The sequence below is a fragment of the Mustela nivalis genome, assembly GCF_964662115.1.
Source record: "Mustela nivalis genome assembly, chromosome: 2".
Classification (NCBI taxonomy): Eukaryota; Metazoa; Chordata; class Mammalia; order Carnivora; family Mustelidae; genus Mustela; species Mustela nivalis.
In genome coordinates, this window is record NC_139021.1 from 130,306,742 (window position 1) to 130,326,921 (window position 20,180).

Genomic DNA, 20,180 nt, shown 5'->3' on the forward strand with positions numbered 1-20,180 from the left:
GGAATCTCAAGATGCCTAAAAAGGGTAAAAAGATCTCTTAGTAAGTTCCATAAGGTTAAGAATTTTGGTATATTTTGTGTACTGCTTTAAACCCAGTACCTGGTATATAGTAGGCATCTGGTAAATATTTATTGAATGAAAGAATGAATGAATGAGAAGAATTCCTACAAACTGTTGAATGATTTAATTAAGAATCTAGATACAAGCCAATACATTATTTCATGCTATCTACATCTGAGAATGACCCTTTTAAAAAATAACCAATGACATTTACCTGAATTTTCAAAATGTGCGCTTCTGCCAAGATTAATGACATTACAGCACACTTAATCTGTACCAAGCAATGGGATTGATTTCTTTTTCCCCAAATTTCTATTCTGAAAAAGTATGAAACTAATATGAAAGAACCTATACTTTGACAAAGAAGGATTTTGAGCAGATGTTAGTTTGGTTAAGCAGTCTTTTCTATTGATAATTGGTAATGCTTGTGAAAGAAGATATCTGGCATAGACTTTTTCAAATAATACACAAAAATGTTATTCCAGATATTAATACAAGAATAGGAGTTGTTGGGCGCCTGGGTGGCTCAGTGGGTTAAGCCGCTGCCTTGGGCTCAGGTCATGATCTCAGGGTCCTGGGATCGAGTCCCACGTCGGGCTCTCCGCTCAGCAGGGAGCCTGCTTCCTCCTCTCTCTCTCTGCCTACTTGTAATCTCTCTCTGTCAAATAAATAAATAAAATCTTAAAAAAAAACAAAAGAATAGGAGTTGTAATCTATTATGTTATTATGTTACAGAGTCACATTGACTTTTGAACAGTATCTGGTTGGTTTTTGTTGTTGTTTTTTTTCCTGATGAAGTTTGTTCAAACTCATTTGTTGTTGGGTTTACTCTCAGGCTGTTTTTTTCCTCTCCATTTTTTGGGGGGATTTGTGATCTCTAATTAACAACTTTTAATGTTAGTTATCTTCTCTGCCTTTGCTTACCCTTTGGTCCAAAACTCTCTCCACTTTTAAAATGTCAGACCTCAGCTTTGGATGGCTTTTCACAGCCAAATTTCCTAAAATGTATCAGTGCTTAAATGACAATAAATTTTTCCATTAAAATTAAAGTTCCTAAAAATTAAGAATTTTGATGTATTTCAAAAATAATACCATTCTCTTTGACAGGTGGAACATGGTGTCATGAATTTAGTAGTAATTCCAAACATAAATCAATTAACAGCTTGGGCCTCCAGCAAGGAGTGAAATTCTGTAGGTAGAAAAACTGATTGACCCCCACCGCCCATAGGTGCTGTTCCGCTATGGAATCCCTTTGCTCAGTTTTCTCCTGTCCAATCAGGTGGAATGTTTCACAGGCACATGGTTTATACAGCTCAAAATAACTTGGGACCTGTGAGCTGACAAATGCTCTGGCTCCGGTGGTGACAGGTTGTCCAGCTTCTTACAGCCATCTTCACTGAAACTAAGGTTAACTCCTCACTCTCTATGGACAGCTACTCTCGATTTCCAAGGGCGTGAAGAATTTTCTTTTTCTCCTGTGCTTTCATCTAAAAGTTCTCCTTGGATAATTATCATCACAGTGGATTGCCTGGGTTGGACATCTTCAACTGGGTCAACTAAAAAAAGAAAGGTAATATCCAGATTTAAGTTCTCAAGTGTGTTCTGATAACAGGGCGTTGACAATGGGAAAAGGGATATTTCAGAGACCTAGTTACTGTGATTAAGAGGGAAACCTAGGATAACTCCTAATTGTGTTTGATGGGACACAAAATTTTTCAAAAAATAAAGTTTTCTACATGTAAAGATTTTGGAAGGGATTGGTGTGAGTCACAAGAGATCACAGCCTCCTTGAGTCCTAAGGAAAAAATACCTCAACAGAGGAAGTTGTGACATGATACATACATCATAAATATTTCCACATGTTCACTTATTAAAATAACAGTGTGTATAGAGAATTTGTGTGTGATGCCTATTTCCTTTTTAAAGGAAGTCAAATCTAAAATAATATGACTCTGTAGTTAAAAGACTTTCATTTAAAATTTTTTTATCATGTAAAAGGATATGCTTGCTATATTTAGTGTTGGGAGATCTGCTCCCTGGATTAATGTACACAACAGCTGCAAAAAGTCTTGCTCAAAGGACATTGCTCTTTCTTTCTCCTTTCTCTCTCTCTCTCTCCCCCTCTCTTCAACTGCATCAAAAAGACACTTGACAGTCAATGGCAAGTGTTTGGCCTGGTATTTTGCACTATTAGCAGTAATTAGAGGCACATCTTGAATTATATTTTAAAAACCATGTAAGCAAAGAAAAAGAGAATTTGGATTCATCTGTATTTCCATTCCCCAAAAGTAAACATTACAGCAATGGTGCTAAGAAATTTTCTATTTCGTCAACCAATTTTTATTCATACTTGTTAAAGATACTAGAATCAATCAGTTTGAAAAAAACAAAACACCTATCCATTTTTGTTCTCAAAAAATTGTGGTTCAGTTATTTTCACATTGATAATGAGAAAATGAATTCTACAAACTCCAATAAAGAATCTGTGACAACTTTTCAGTCTCTCCTTAATCATAACTCTTAAGTACATGTAAAATCCACAATCCTTTTCTAGGAAATTGAGACTGTTTATACTTAAAGGTATAATAAACATATTTTTTAAACAAAGGTTAAGATATGTTGTCTGACACATGATTTGAAACAAACAAAATATTTAAAATCAAGGCCATTCCATGAAATCTGAAATATATGCACATTATATTTATTTTGTTGGTAGACAAAATTATAGCCATTACAGAATCTTGTAATAATGGACTATGAAACAAACAGTTGGACACTATCCAAATTCTGGAAGTTTGTCTCTATTCCCACTTACAGAGTATAGCTAATGTTATTGGAACTCATACTAATGTGTTAAATCCCCAGTTTTATAGATCTGTGATTTAGAATACAAGCTCTCTATTACATGTTTCTATTACAGTGTGCTTAGTCCAATAAGTGGAATGGACTCAGAACCACAATTCATGGACATCAAAAATTGAATGAGTTTTTAATCCAGGCTGGGTTTTGTGATTCATAGAGATGGTTTATTCAAATTTACTTTTGACATAAGACAGCTGATAAATCACTTTTCATCATGAAAGGGCTTTAATGAACTAAGATGCCAGCTAAATTTTCAACAGTTAATGCCATATATGTAATAGGAGTAATGAACTGAGCTTGCTAACCTGAAAATACAAAGACAAACAATACTGGTAATCCCAGAATAATTACGATAGTTTCCTTCATTGACATTGAGATTTGACAAAGGCATTGGTTGTCACCCAGTGTCATTACCTATAACAAGACCAAAAATTGAATTTTTTCCTCTCTTAGGAGATACAGAAGAATCAAGCACCACGGAGATCTTTTCTTAAATTTCTATGGTACTGCATACTTGACAGAGTTTTTTCAAACTGCTAGGGAATTGCACTTTTGCCTAAAGGGAATAATTCAAGTACAGACAGAATAGTCTGTTTAAAAATTTAGGAGCATTGGGATGGCTCTGTGGGTTAAGCCACTGCTTTTGGCTTGGGTCATGGTCTCAGGGTCCTGAGATTGAGCCCCACATCAGGCAGGGAGCCTGCTTCTGCCACTGTCTCTGCCTACTTGTGATCTCTATCAAATAATAAATAAAATCTTTTAAAGAAAAATTAAGAGTCTGTATTCAGCAAATATATTTTTGGTGGGCACAAAGGTTTGTATGACTGTTTATTTGCACTCACAAGAGTTTGTAGAGTTCATGTATAACCAGAGTCACCTTGACCAGTTCTGCACAGGCTGCCTGTTGCCTCCGTTTGGAGTCACAATGCCTTACACCCTCTGGGAGGGGCCCAGCCTTCCCACCAAGCCCTTAAACTAAAACTAGATCTTCAGATCTGGAGCCTCTTGGGGGCACATCTTCCTCTCCCAATCTAGGCAGCATGTTATGTCAGTGTAATTTGGGAAGTTACCTTTTTCAAATCCTTCATCACCTAAATAAATCTGACAGGCTGAAGAGAGATGAAACTGTTCTATTGTTTTCTTATTTTCTTATTTAAAATAATCTTTGAGTTAATGAGATTGACGTTTTCTCGTTTTTGATTTCCTGTTTGAGAGCTAAGTTCCCCACAGATGGTGAGATCTTGAGAGTGATATAAAACCTCATTTTTTTTGTGACTACCACCAAGCTCTTCTTATATCCTAGAGGCCTGAGGTCTTTCTGTTTGTTTTTCATTAGCCTTTCCACGCATTGTGGAGTTTACTTTTACACAATTTCTTTGCTGTCAAGGTTAAATACTAACCTTGGGCTCTGGCTTCAGTATCCTTTACTTTCCTACTGTTTATCCTGTTCTATATTCAAAAATATAGGAAAGTATGCCAATCTCTTTTCTCGCACTCAAACTAAATCCTTACTTTCTTTCCTACCTTCCCCACTTTAGCAATTCAATTAAAACAATAGTAAGAGAAGGGAACAGCTTACTCGCCCTTGGCCCATTATCTAAAAACCTTTTCCTTCCTTTAACCTCTGCCCTTTAAGGAATGTCCCTAATTTAACAGATTCCCACTGTTTCTCCTATATATTACCTCTGGTCTGTCTCTTTAGTTCAACATTCCCTTTTAATGTATACATTTGTCTCTATTTGTTTTTATCTGCTGTTTTTCCTGTTTCAAACTGAAAGAGGAATTGAGAGACTAGACCTTACACTATTTCCATAGTCTTTGAGTTAATGAGATTGACATAGGCTACTGACATAGTTCTACATATTTCATGTCCTTATTCTGTTAATGCAACATATACTAACTTACTAAATGACTAATGTCATTCACACCAGAAATAGACTAGAGATAAAACTAAGATGGGGGTGATCCCTGTAATAGTAATGGAATGGGAAACTAACAGTGAAGAAAGATTTACCTCAAAATGCGTCCCATATACAGCCAACTCTTTTTTAAATTAACGCCTCTTTATTTTTCCTTTTAAGATATTTATTTATTTATTTGTCTGAGAGAGATTACAAGCAGGGGGAGTTGTAGGCAGAGGGAGAAGCAGGATCCCTGCTGAACAAGGTGCCTGATGTGAACTTGATCCCAGGGTACTGGGATCATGACTGGAGCCAGAGGCAGAAGCTTAATGAACTGAGCCACCCAGGGGTCTTTGCAGCCAAATTTTTAAAAGATGATCTGTACCCAACTCTCCAGGACTAGTTCCTATGTCATGGGATTTGGTTCATGGCCCAGCAAGTTTCTCCGAAAGTACTGAATTAGATACTTCTATTGTGTGGAACATCATAGGATAGAAAAGGCAAGACAAATAGATCAACACCAGCGAGAGGGAGGCAAATCCTAATTTTGTTGTTGGTTCTTCTCCTAAAGAACATTCTGGGTATAATAATTACACATCAGCAGAAAATTATCACCTTCAATTTGTGTTTTTAAAGCACAGTCTTAAAGTGCTTTCACAAATGAATCTATGAAGTAAGCAGAGTAGTTCTGCTTATCCTCAGTTTAGAGGTGAGTTACTTAAAGATGTTTTATCTTGTCCTATTCCAGCTCTCTACATGAATAATTATTAAACGTTAAGCTATTTTTTGTGTTTACCTAGAAATGAGATTTGTTTTCTCATTTAGATATCAAAATTTGTTTAGGTATCTATCTCATTTAGATATCTTCAGTGTTTATGTTTGAGTCCAAGTTATTTCATATTAGGTTTTGCTAATTCGCTGGTCAATGCCCCAGTTTAAATATTCGTATTATAACCCAAAGATGGGTGTATACCAAATGATATTTCCAACAAGGCCTTCTTAGAGCTTGCAAAAAAGGTAGTGCCTAGTTAACATGAGTTGAGAAATATACCCAAAGGTATCAACATCAAATTTTGTTATTATGAACCAGACCCTTAGTTTTCAGCAAGCTCTCAGGGCAGATCCTCTCATCAGGAGAAATCCCAGGGGAAAAAATGGAGCTATTTAGCAAAGAAAAATAAAGAGCATTCAATAAGCCATCTATGTCACCAAATTAGTTTATATGATTTACTAAAGTCTGTGTTGATTATTGATGTGGCCTTGTTTCATTTCCTATCTAGGAATCTCACCCTAACCATGATTTTTTTTTTTGTTTTGTTTTTAAACTTTTTTAAAAAAAGATTTTATTGGGGTGCCTGGGTCGCTCAGTGGGTTGAAGCCTCTGCCTTCGGCTCAGGTCATGATCCCAGAGTCCTGGGATCGAGCCCCGCATTGGGCTCTCTGCTCAGCAGGGAGCCTGCTTCCCTCTCTCTGTCTCTGCCTGCCTCTCTGCCTACTTGTGACCTCTGTCTGTCAAATAAATAAATCTTTAAAAAAAAATTTTATTTGTTTATTTGAGACAGAGAAAGTGAGAGAGAGTATGAGAGGGGAGAAGATCAGAGGAAGAAGGAGGCTCCCCACGGAGCTGGGAGCCCGATACAGGACTTGATCCCAGGACCTCAGGATCGTGACCAAAGCCAAAGGCAGTCATTTAACCAACTGAGCCACCCAGGCACCCCTCACTCATTCTTATTCTGAAAGTGTTTCAATTTTGTAAGAAGCAGAAAGAAGTGTCACTCTGAACATCTCAGATGAAATGTCTTAGAGAATTCTTAATTTCCTTTCCTAAAACCTGCTCATCCAAGAAAATGATTCCACCACGCACCTAGTTGCTTAGGCCCTAAATATTGGAGTCACCTTTGACTCTGCTATTTCTCTCCTATCTTTCAGTCTACTAGCAAATTATACTGCCTCTTCCTTTAAAAAAAAGACTTGGGCGCCTGGGTGGCTCAGTGGGTTAAGCCGCTGCCTTCGGCTCGGGTCATGATCTCAGGGTCCTGGGATCGAGTCCCGCATCGGGCTCTGTGCTCAGCGGGGAGCCTGCTTCCTCCTCTCTCTCTCTGCCTGCCTCTCTGCCTACTTGTGATCTCTCTCTGTCGAATAAATAAATAAAATATTTAAAAAAAATAAAAAGAAAAAAAGAAAAAATAACTCAAATCTGATCATTTCTCACCATTTTCCTACTGGTACCATTCATTGATCCAAGCCACCATCATCTCTTGCGTAGCATACGGCAAGGCTCCTAACTGATCTGCTTGTTTCCACACTTGCTCCCTTCAACTTGATTTTTTTGCATAACAGCCATGCTTAATTTTTTTCAAATACTGTGTCATCCGCTTCTCAAAACCTTAAAATGTGTCCCCATTTACATGTATAATAAGATTCAAAGTCCTTCCCATGGCCTGCAAGACTTCACATGATCTAACTTTGTACTTTTCTGACTTGTTTTCTTCTACTCTTCTTTTTCATTCACCTCCTGGCACAATGGGCTTGACTCACACACAGCAAACATTCACCTCCCTTCACCTGAACACTTACTTCTTTCTCAGTTAGGAACATTCTCCACCCACCCCCACCTCAAGATGGTCACACGACTAACTTCTCCACTGCATTAGAAGCTATGCCTGATCTTCTTAGCTGAAATAGCATACCTTCCCTTTTCCCCCTTCATTCTCTATTCCTTTGTCTTATTTATTTTTCTTCTTAACACTTATGTCTTCTCCACCAGAATGTCAACTCCATAGGATAGGGACTTTGTCATTTGTTCACTGCTGAATCCATAGTGCCTAGAATGGTACCTGGCACAGAGTAGAGGCTCAATCGATATTTATTGGATGAATAAATGAAAGCTACATTAGCCATAATAGCATTTGGGCTTTTTAAAAGTACAAATTTTACAACAGATAGTTTTTACATTAATGCTTGAAAGAGAAAATGATACATTTTAAAATTTCCTATTATAGGTAATATTTATCAGCTCAACAATTTATATGTGCATTTTCATTTGACAACCTCTTAAAGGAGAATTGCTATTATCCCATTGGAAAAGATGGTAATAATTGAGACTCAGATGCATTAACTGACTTGCTCAAGATAATACAGATATTTAGTGTTAGAGCTGGGATTCAAACCCAGGTTTCTGATTATAATTAGATGTACTTTGATACTTCTGCTATGAAAGAAAAGCATAATTCCAGTTATTTTATCCATCGTAAATTTTCATTTGAAAGTCACCTTGAAGTGATTAAAGCTTTTACCAGTTTATATTTTTCCTTTTTCTCTTTTTTTTTTTTTTCTAAGTTTTTTTTTTGCAAATATGATTTCTATTTATCTGTCTTACTTTATTCTGTAATTAGAATAAAAGATAAATAATAGTTGATTTAGCAGGAAATTCTAATGAACCAAAGAATTCAACAGATATTGATTGATCCAATTCCATGTGCTGTGTGTGCACAGAGATGGTGGTGTACAAAAGCAAAGTGAGGTAGACAGAAAAGTAAATAGGCAAATTTACTGTGTTGTGGTAACTCCTGTATTTGGAGAGAAGGACAAAGAGGTTTGGGATCACATTGCAGAGGTACCCAACCCAGAACAAAGAAGAAATCCCACAGCGATGTCTCAGCTAAGAACTGCAGACCATGTAGATCTTGGGCCAGTAAGGCAGTGAGGGAGGTGGGGACAGGCAGGTGCCTAAACAAAGAAAATGTATACAAGATCCACAGGCAATACAGTTCTTTCATGAAACTACATTTTTTTTTTTTTTGAGACTACGCGTATTTCAACAGAGTATAGATGGTGCTGAATTAACTACAAATCAGAGCTCAGCTGCTCTTCAAACTTTGTCCTAGGGTCAACCACGTCACTAGCTCTACTTCCATTTCTTATCATGCTATGTCACTATAGTTCCTATTTAATAATAATAATAATAGCAACTACCATTTACTGAACATTTACTAAATGCCAAGCACATTTAATCATGACTTCAATCTATGAGATGGCTGTTTTGCAGATGTCTAAGCTGAGCCTTATAGAGGATAAGTGACCTTGTTGAGTTTATACAGCCAGAAAGTGTCAGAACTGGGATCTGAACCACATCTATCTAACTCCAAAGTTTTAGGTAATAAACACTACATTAAAGAACATTAAATAAATTAATTAAGCATTAATTAAATTAAAAATTAAAACAATTCTTTATTTTAAAAACTGAAAGTTTTTTATCATAATAATTTCTTATAACCATAAGTAACAGAATAGGCACGCATTTGCACCTCAATTGGCTTCTTGACTTTAAAAAAGAAAAAAAAATGTTTATCCAGAGCAGTGATTACTTTTTACAAGTATTTTCTTTCCTATTTCCACCATAAATATAAAGTTCTTAAAAGTTTTTCAACACTGGGGCGCCTGGGTGGCTCAGTGGGTTAAGCCTCTGCCTTCGGCTCAGGTCATGATCTGAGGGTCTTGGGATCGAGTCCTGGATCTCTGCTCAGTGGGGAGCCTGCTTTCCCCTCTCTCTCTACCTGCCTCTCTGCCTACTTGTGATCGCTCTCTGACAAATAAATAAAATATATTTTTTTAAAAAGTTTTTCAACATTAACATCACCTTTACCTAAATATTGTGGGGTTGTTGTCTTTTTTTTTTTTTTTTAAAGATTTTCTTTCTTTATTTGAGAGAGAGAGAATGAGCAGGGGTTGGGGCAGAGAGAGAAAAAGAAAGAGAAGCAGACTCCCCACTGAGCAGGCACCCCAATGCAGGGCTCAATCCCAGGACTCCCAGACCATGACCTGAACTGAAGGCAGATGCTTAACCAACTGAACCACCCAGAAGCCCCTAAATATTGTTTTTTGCTAACATCATTTGAGTGTCTATTACAGGCTTTGCATTCTGATGCATGGTTTAAGGGCTTTGCATTCATGATGTTATCAATATCCCAGAAATTAGGTATTATCCATGTTTTACAAGATGAGGAATCCAAAGCTCAGAGAAGTAAGCAATTTCCTCAAAGTCACGCAAATGCTAAGAGTTCATGAAACCAGAATTTGAAAACCGATGTGACTCTAAGACCAATAATTCTCATTTCATGTTGCCTCAAGATAAAAGCCATCTTAGAATACAGAGTTAGAGACAAAGTTACAATAAAACACGATATACAGTAATGTCCAACTAATAGAAGATCATTCTGATTTATATATTACTTAGCTTTCTCCTTACATTTTTAAATACAGTTGGCCCTTGAACAACATGGGTTTGAACTGTGTGTGAGTCCACTTATACATGGATTATTTTACATTAAAAAAAATACAGTACAGTGCTGTAAATGCATTTTTTCTTCCTTATGATTTTCTTAAACCATTTTCTTTTCTCTAGCATAGTTTATTGTGAGAAACAGTATATGATACATATAAAAATATGTTTTAATTGACTGCTTATGCTATTGAAAAGGCTTCTAGTCAATTGTGTGTTATTAGTAGTTAAGTTTCCTAAGAATCAAAAGTTATACGTGGGTTTTCGACTGTGCAAGGGCTGGCACTCCTAACTCCTGCATTGTTCAAGGGTCAATTGTATATGCAGAAATTCAAATGAGACTAATGAAATAGTTGATTTATAAATGAGAAGGATTTTTTCATCAGTATAATAATTACATTTTTTTAAAGATTTTATTTATTTGACAGAGAGAAAGATCACAGGTAGGCAGAGAGGCAGGCAGAGAAAGAGGGGGAAGCAGGCTCCCTGCTGAGCAGAGAGCCTGATGCGGTGCGGGGCTTGATCCCAGGATCCTGAGATCATGACCTGAGCCGAAAGCAGAGGCTTAACCCACTGAGCCACCCAGGTGCCCCGTAATTACATTTTAAAATAGCATTTGCACCTTATTGCACATATTTTTAACTCTTCTTCTGTATGTTAATGCAGACATGAGACAAATTTTCAATTGATATATCAATTATACTTTCATATACTATTTGGTATATCATTTATGGTCCTACCAGATTTAAAATAGCCAGATAGCTCTATTTAATGAGTATATTATAATTTCTTATTGAACATGGTTCCAATTTTTAATATTATCATCTATACTGTGATGAATATCTTTGTAGATAAATCTTTGCACTCATCCAGCACCTTTGCATTTTCAATTCATTTTTAAGGCACAGTAGACTTCACCCAAACAAATGACTCCTGTAGTGACAATTTCAGGCTGTAACAAGCATGTGGAAAAATATTTGGCTGTAGGCAATTATTTCAGCCATCTCTAATTGCCCTCTCAAGGTGACCGCTTACTTTGCCAATTTAGAGGTTGGTTTTGGATAGCACTCTAAAAGCTCAAGAATTAGAGCGGTTCCCAGGAAGTCTTCTTTGTGATGTAAGTAAGGCTGTCTTATAGGGGATAGGAAAGGAGTGAACTAAAACAAGTTTGTCATAGAATCATAAAACCTAAAAAGATTTAGATAACTTTCCTCTCCATCTTCCCAGCACAAAGCCTAGCACATGGTGGCCAAGAATAGCAAGCAAATGGTCTTCATTTCTATGACCATCTTTGATTGATTGGTGGTGACTGAAGGAGTAGAGTGTTAAGAAAATCAAGATCCATGGGAAGAGCACTGTACTCTGTTAGCTGATCTTTTAAGGAAAGAGAGAAGTAACAGCCTACAGGTCACCAGTTTGCCATCCCTCTAGTAAATGTGTGACTCAATAAATGATAAAATGTTAGTAATATAAAGTTGCTTTGTATTACCAAACTCTAGTTCGGGGGGGGGGGCTTTGAACTAAAGTTACTGTAATATTTTCTTAATATTTTAAAAATTATTTACTTTTTGAATCAGTAATAGCCTCATACAATTGACACTCAAAAGTCGAGAAAGGGTATACAGTGAAATACAATATAGGGGTGTCCTGTATTGAACCTCATTTCCCTGTCTCCCATATCCCCTCTTCACCAATGTTAATAAAAGAGATTTTTAAAAATCTAGGCTCTAACTCATATCTTCGTACAAATTAAATTAATTATACCTTATTTGAAAAGCCTAAATCATTACACTTTTCAAGAGCAGATTGAACCTCTAAAGAACATTGAATTTAAACAACTTGTCCCTAGTCAAAAGCCAAAGCATTATTTATTTTCGTGAACTGGATCAAATTGATTTTTTCAGTAATTAAATGGATTATGTTACCTCTATCTTTTTTTTTCCCATTTCAAAGAAGAATTTATTCATTAGTTTAACAATTATTTTTTGGGATCAAAGTCCTTGCATTGGTGGAAGTTGTATTTTAGTGGGAGGAAAATGACAAGCTGCTAAAAATGTGCATGCCAGGTATTTCTTATGAAGATAAGTGGTACTGGGAAAACCAAACTGTGTAAAAAGAATAAGCTGGAAAGGTATTTCTGGCTTATGTTGGGCCATAAAGAAGGAACCACTGAGGAGAGAATAGGTAGATAATTGAGGGAAGTGAGAAGTGAGTCACATAGCATTGTCAGAAAGAATGCTCCAGGTACAGGCAACAGCAAGCAAGTCAAATGTTCTGAGGCATTTCAGATGTAACTTTAGAATATATTTCAGAAATAATAAGAAACCAGTGTGGGTGAAGCTGAGTGAAAAAGTCTTGAAACCATAGGAGATAATGTCAGTTTATTTAGAGCTCTTAATGAATGAAACAAAAGAAGAAGAATGAAACAAAAAACTGTTGTTGTCCGTATTTTTTAATGCCCATTATTTTATTGCATTCAAGGTAATGGGGAGAGTATGGACAGCAAATCTCTGTGCAGGAAAGGTCTTTATAACTAAAAGTCCTTTATAGATATCATCAATTAGAAATTGTATTTACTATCACTATGGTTACATCATAGCTTTCACAATTGAACTTGTATTAAAGAACTTAATAGAGTGGTTATTACCCATGTTTTTATTTTATATTTCAGGGAAGTCTCATTCAGTTCATCTTCATTTTACAATTTGAGGTTCATCTTTAAGTCTTTAATGTAAATTTTGTAGAAGTATCAAAATTAGGCAACTTTTTATTTTAAGCTTTAAGATCTTAAGACTCCATCATGCTTGTAGACCTATTATTCTTTAGAAATGATCAAACTTTTTGTTATTATTATTATTATTATTTTGTGACAGCATGCAAGACGACAGCATAGAAGCTTCTACTTCCATATCTCAGCTTCTAAGAGAGAGCTATTTAGCAGAAACTAGACACCGGGGAAACAATGAGAGAAGTCGAGCAGAACCGTCCTCCAACCCTTTCCATTTTGGCAATCCTTCTGGAGCTGCTGAAGGAGGAGGAGGCCAAGATGACCTTCCAGATCTTTCAGCCTTCCTGAGCCAAGAAGAATTAGATGAAAGTGTCAATCTGGCAAGACTGGCCATCAATCATGACCCTTTGGAGAAAGCAGATGAAGCTCAAGCCAGAAAACGTCTTTCATCTGATCAAATGAAACATTCACCTAAATCAAGTTTTGACCCCAACTTCTGTCAGGATAACTCTCGAGGTCCTACCAGCTCTAAAGAGAGACCTCATGAGGCAAAAAGGCCACAGTATAGCTCTGAAACCCAGTCCAAAAAAGTATTCTTAAATAAAGCTGCCGATTTCATTGAAGAGCTGTCCTCCCTTTTCAAAGCCCATAGCTCCAAAAGGATTAGACCTCGAGCCTGCAAAAACCACAAGAGTAAACTGGAATCTCAAAACAAACTTACGCAGGAAAATAGCTCCAGTTTGTCAGATATCTCAGAAAGAAGAGAAAGATCTTCTGTTCCCATCCCTATCCCTGCAGATACTAGGGATAATGAAGTGAATCACGCCCTTGAAAGGCAGGAAGCTAAGAGGCGCGAAGCTGAGCAGGCTGCCAGTGAGGCCGCTGGTGGAGACACCACCCCAGGCTCTTCACCTTCATCTTTGTACTATGAAGAACCTCTGGGGCAACCTCCTCGGTTCACTCAAAAGTTACGGAGCAGAGAAGTTCCAGAAGGAACCAGAGTACAGTTGGATTGCATAGTGGTAGGAATTCCACCACCCCAAGTAAGGTAAAAAATATCCCATTAGTAATGCTCGGTAACTGCTTTCCATCTACCCTGATCCTCTCTTAAGTATGTGGTTTCAAAAACTATGTACTCTTTCTGAGAAAAAGTCAGAGTCTAATGTAGCACTCTCCAATAGAAATATAATATTAGCCAAATTATGTAATTGAAATTTTTCAAGTGGTCACATTTTCTTTTTTTTTTTTTTAAGATTTTATTTTATTTATTTGACAGAGAGAGAGATCACAAGCAGGCAGTGAGGCAGGCAGAGAGAGAGGGAGAAGCAGTCTCCCCACTGAGTAGAGAGCCCGAAGTGGGGCTCGATTCTAGGACCCCGAGATCATGACCTGAGCCAAAGGCAGAGGCTTAACCCACCGAGCCACCCAGGCGCCCCTTGAAGTAGTCACATTTTTGAAAAGTAAAAAGAACTGGGTGAGATAAGCTTTTAAAATATGTATTATTTTATCAATATATTAAAATATTATTATTTCAACAGGTAATCAATATAAACTATTAATAAGATATCCAGTGTGAATTCTACATTTAGAACAGCACTTCTCAATTTGACTACTTAATTTTCCTAGGAAATACTTAATCTGCATTTAGATTTCATAACATTTACAGCTGAAAAAGTAGCTTAACATACTCAAGTTGTTCCAAACATACCTCAAAATTTCATAACAGCAAAATTATCAGTTTTAAAATTTAAATTAATTAAAATTAAATGTAATTTGAAATTCAGGTCCTAGGTTGCACCAACCACATTTCAAGTGCCCACTACCACATGTGGTCAGTGACTAAGGTATTGGACAGCATAAGTCTACAGCCTGAAGATGAAAACAAGAAAGTATTTAAGACTTATACTCAATGAATACCTGAGGTATTTTTTCAGTTTTAAAGAAAGCCAAAAGATAGAATAAAGACTAATAGAATAAAGATAGAATAAGTTCGTAGCTAAGTAAAATCAATTTAAAGATTCATTTTACATGTATTATATTTATTATAAACTTTTTATAACAGCTTAATGAATACTATTCTCCCTAATGCCCAAGTCTTTCCCTAATATGACTAATGAGTAGAGAGGATATCAATTTTTTTTTTTAAGATCTTATTTTTGTTTATTTGACAGAGAGAGACACAGAGAGAGAGAGAGAACACAAGCAGGGGGACTGGGAAAGGGAGAAGGAGGCTTCCCACTGAGCAGGGAGCACAACACGGGGCTCCATCCCAGGACCCCTGGGTTCACGACCTGAGCCAAAGACAGCCGCTTCACTATTGAGCCACCCAGGCGCCCCTGATACATCAATTTTTTAAGTGCCTACCAGTTATCTTTTCTTTGAAGCAAATGAAGCTTAAGCCTCGGGGTTCCTCATTTGCATAAACTATGCCTAATTTTGTGGTCTTATTTTATTTCATTTTTTAAAGGGGCCCTTCCACATATCTGAGCTTCAGGTCCCACAGCCTGGATCTGACCACAGCCCCAGGGTGACGTTTGCACACTCTAATATTACAATGTAATAATATGTGAATAAAGAGCTTTAAGTGTGTTGCTTATATAGAGAATTACTGGATTTAGAGTCCTGTAACAATCATTTTGCTTTCCTAACTATTTACTAGAAGAATGACTTCATTACTATTTAACATTTATTCTAGGTGTGTAAATAGGGTCTCGTCTTTTTCTCACACAGTATTCATACTATAGGATATTCATATTATAGGACAGTAATAGTATTAATAATAATAGTTTTATTTATATTTACCTATTGATTCAAGAGATTTTAACCCAAAGATGTACTCATATATTGAATTTTGGTTTTCAAAGGCAACAGAATGCAATGTTAAATATTATTTCTACAATGTCATATATACTACTATGCAGTTATGCAAATGAGCTCCTTGAGGGCAGGGGTTCTCCTTTGTATCCTGAACACCTTCATATCTCCTTTGTTTATTTCTGGCTCATAGTAATCACTAAGAAATGTTAAGTAAACTAATGCATAAAGAAACAGGAAAACAAGAAACTCAATCAGTTTCAATCAGGATTCGGTCATATGGCCTAAGATATGACAAAGGGTTGAAACTGTATGACACAAGTCAGTATCTAACCTTCTATTCTAAGCATGCCTGATGACACTCCCGGGGAGTATCGTTGGTAATGCTGGTGAGATGTCATCACAGAACCATGATGGAAATCACCCAGTGACATTTGGGCAGTCTAAGTAAGCTGGTGAGTACTCAAGTTATAAAACACACACAACTTACTTAGATTAGTCTTGTCCAACCCACTAATTTCTAAACATAGCATGGACCCAAAAAACCAGAAAAACTAGACCAGATTGTTCAGGACTGATTCTCCCCATTTCTTGACTGTGACAATCTCAGATATGAAAAAGAATTCAGTATTCCTGTGAGAAAAATGAGCCAGGAAGAATTATAAGATACCCATCCCCCCCAAAACAAAGTAATCTAGTGGTCCCTCAAAAACTACTTAATCAACCAAATGCAAATTTATAAATTTTAAAGTGGAAAAAATATACACAGCTCCTATGTAGCAATACTAATTTTACCTGGAAGAATTTCTTTCCTGATAGAATTCATGCCTGTATTCCAACCATTGGTTTGGAGCCAGAAAATTTCTAGGTATTTATTAATTATTTTCTGGATGAACTAGTATTTAATTTATGCATCAATTATATTCCAAAAAGTTTAGAATTTTCTATTAGCTGTCATTATTATCTTAAGCCCAGAGTTTACATAACTCTAATTAATTGGACAGCAAATATATTTTTACTATGTGCTCTGCACTTTGATTATTGCAGTGACAGAGACAATATAAGATGTGTTCCTGTCCTCAAGGAGCTTGTGATTCAATTAAAGAAATCATCCAAGTTTATATAGTACAAAACCATAAGAACTATCAGGCTTCAGAGAAGGGATGGAGGACTAGAAAGATCAAAGAAGACTTCGGACATGTAGGATGAGAAAGATTGAGAGGATTTAGGATTTAGGATTTATTCATTCAATCATTCAACAAATACCTGTTGAATTACTAAGTGAATTACTGGGAGTACGAAACAACTGTGAGCTATTGGAGGTCACGGACCTTGTTTTGAAACCAAGTCTAACACTGTTCTGAGAGGGTAGCTCTCATAATCTAAAAGGCAATCAGACAGGAATGTAGTCAAAACGGTGCAATATTGTATAAGGGCTATAACAGAAGTATGTATAGAGCACAACAGCAGCTCAAAGGAAGATGTGATTATTTTGCCTCGCGTGCAGGAGGAAGGAAGCATTCACAAAGGAGGTGCCTCTAGTTTGAAGAGACCAGGGGTGGAGGAGGAAGCAAGTGCAAAAGTCTAAAGACAAGTGTTGTTTTTTTTTTTTTTTTTTTTTTTTTTTTTCAAAGAACTGCAAGTTCCTTGGCTGTGTGAAGAACATGGGGTAGCAGGTGAGCCAAAACAAGAGAAAAGCTTTTGGGTCAGGTCAATTTAACATGTTCATATAAAGGCACAGACGCTGGGAGAGGAATATTTTTATATGACAGGGAGGAGACTGGCCTAACCTGAAAAGATAGTAGAGCCAAATGATTTTGCAGAGCCTTGAAAGCAAAACAGAATAGTTCAGACTTGGTTTCAAAACCGCCTAGAAGCCACTTACAAGGTTGTGTATCAAGAAGTACCAAGATGAAAGGGAGCATTTAAGGAGAATTAGTCTGGAAGGAGGAGTTCGACTTGAAAAGAATGAAGAGTGTAGGCCACTTAGGAAGCTGAGGGAGATATCCCAGGCGTCAGATGCTCTGATCAGATTTGAATGGCGGCAGTGGGAGCAAGATTTAGAAGAAAAGAAATCAAGCCAAACTTGGTGGCTGACTGGATAGGAAGGATGAGTAAAAAAACGTTACTCCGCACGTTTGAGGCTGGATGCCTGAGAGAATATTGCGGCCACTGCCAAGGACTAAGAAAATGGAAGAGGTGACGGATGAATGGCGGAGTTGATGATTTGAGTCTGAGGAGACCAAGGGATGATTTCCAATAGGCAGTTGGAAATGCACGACTGAAGGTCAAATGAGAGGGTAGTGGAACTGGAGACATTCCAAGGAATGACCTGGACACTAGGAAATCTGGACACAATATCTCTGTAATTACAAAGGGACTATATATAAACAGATAACACTTGGAACTAACTTCTACTAGTGCCAAAAGAAGGTTTTCCAACCTTCTTTTAGCAGTAACTCCCTCCCAGTTTTCTCCCGGCAATGAATCTATTATACGTTATCCCAACACACTCTCTCTCTCTCTTTCTCTCTCTCTCTCTCTCTCTCTCTCACACACACACACACACACACATTTTTTAAGGATAAAATTAGAGCTTTTGAGATTGAAGAGCGTTGGAGTGGAAGGAGCCCGAAACTCCTAAGGCATCCCCATAGAACCCAGGAGTACAGATTTTGATCCAGAGAATACCTTAAAAATACATTAAAATAATGAGATATTTTGGCTTGCCATGTAGGAACATGGCAGTCAATAAGAAACGTATCCTTTTCACTATTTTTGCAGGAAAATGCAATAAGCCTACCTGGCAACTGAGGTCTAACCTTGGATCTGGGCGCCCCTCTGTGTAATCAGTATGTTATCCATGCTCTTGTAACTCTGGTTTAGCAAATTGAAAAATTGTTTTTGGTGTATTTGTTGATTTCCAAGTTAATTGGGCAGAAATTGCTTTGTTTTGTAGAGGTGAGATCCCATGTCACTGAAAGTAGCCTTTTGAAAAAGCTTGTTAATCTGGGACATAGCTTCATGGGAGGAGGGGCCTTAGAAAATGAAACACATTCATGCATCACCCACAGATGAAAGCGTCTGTTGGAATTCACAGCAAATGGCTGTGATCCCGTTTTGTATCCTGACTTCAAATTCTTTTCCCAGGAATGTGCAGCTGGGTCACACTAAGTATGTTTGCTTGTGCACAACCTTCTGAAGCAGCACAAATTTACCCTTTATAGGCATCAATGCCTGCTTTGGCTGCTCGGTTTTGTTTTTGCTGCTTCTGGACAATAGCCTACAAGTGACATGATCAGGAAATAAATTAGTTACAAAAACAGAGGATATTTTAAACGACACAGGGGAATTATAAAATATTATAAACAATTGTATTTGATGTATACATATTACACATATCATGTATAATATGTTGTACAAATATTTGAAATATTACATTAGTTATGGGCTTTTTCTTCTACCTTTTGGGAAAATCTAGATGCCGTCATTCATTTATCCAACCAATAGTAAGTGCCTACTATGTGCCATGTATTGTTATAGGCACTAAGAGTAAAACAGCAAAAACAAGAAAAATTCCCTGCCTTCATGGAGCTTAGGGTCTAGTAAGGAACACAGATAATAAACAAAAATTCCCAAAATTATTACATAATTATAATTGTAAAAAATGTGATAAAGGAGGGTGCATGTAGTAAAGGCACCAAACCTTATAGGTAGGCTGAAGAAGGTTATATTAAAAAGCGGTATTTAAGCTGAGAAATAAAAAATCTCTAGGAGTTAGCCTGGCAAAGTAGGGCTTAGGAAAAAGTGTCTCAGAGTGAGGGAACAGAAGATTCGAAGCTCTTAAGGCTACAAGATCATCATTGACTTTAAGGAATTGAAAGAACTGATGTCACCAGAACAAACAGTGAGAAGGTAATGGTTTGAGATTAAGTCCAGAGAGGCAGAGGAGGCTACGTTTTGAGAGGCTCTTAGAACTCCATACTCAAAGTGGGTCCTGAACCAGCTGGTCAGCATCATCGGAGACCTTGGTGAATATGCAGATTTGTAGTTCCACCTTATACCTACTGAGTTGAGGTCTCTAAAAATGAGGCCCAAACACCTGTCTTTTAACAAACTGCTGTCTGCTGCTGTGCTGAGAACTTTTGCAATTTCTTCGGAAACTACCTCAGAGGGAGGGACCTTCCCCACACTTTGTTCCTTGATCCAGAGGCTGCAATCTCCAGGTAACACTTTAGGACCTGCTGCTCAGTTCTTACTCCAACAGTACACTTCTCACACTCTCTCTGATGGAGTCACCTCAGCCTCGTAGGCGGTTCTTTGAAGCGAGTTCTGTTTTGAGGTGGAACGCCAGGCTAGTTTCTGTGATGTCCACTGGGTCCCTGGGAAAACTCACATCTTCCTCCCATAAAGTTTGGAAATCCAGGCTGCTTCCATTGAAGCTCTTCCTATCGTCCTTCTCTCTTGGGCAATACTAAATATCCTGTCACCTTAAAAGTTTCTGAGGCTGGGGGCACCTGTGTGGCTCAGTGGG

At 37.2% G+C, this 20,180-nt stretch overlaps 1 protein-coding gene across 2 annotated transcripts in view; it reads left to right on the forward strand.

The window, feature by feature from the left end:
- The first annotated feature begins 1,413 nt into the window (after positions 1-1,413).
- Positions 1,414-20,180, forward strand: part of MYPN (myopalladin) — a 97,512-nt gene continuing 78,745 nt past the window's right edge. For both annotated transcript variants that reach the window (XM_082714612.1, XM_082714613.1), the window contains exons 1-2: positions 1,414-1,630; positions 12,978-13,880. In XM_082714612.1, the coding sequence (XP_082570738.1) occupies positions 12,979-13,880 (902 nt within the window). In that variant the 5' untranslated portion in view covers positions 1,414-1,630; position 12,978. The remainder of the gene's footprint in view (positions 1,631-12,977; positions 13,881-20,180) is intronic.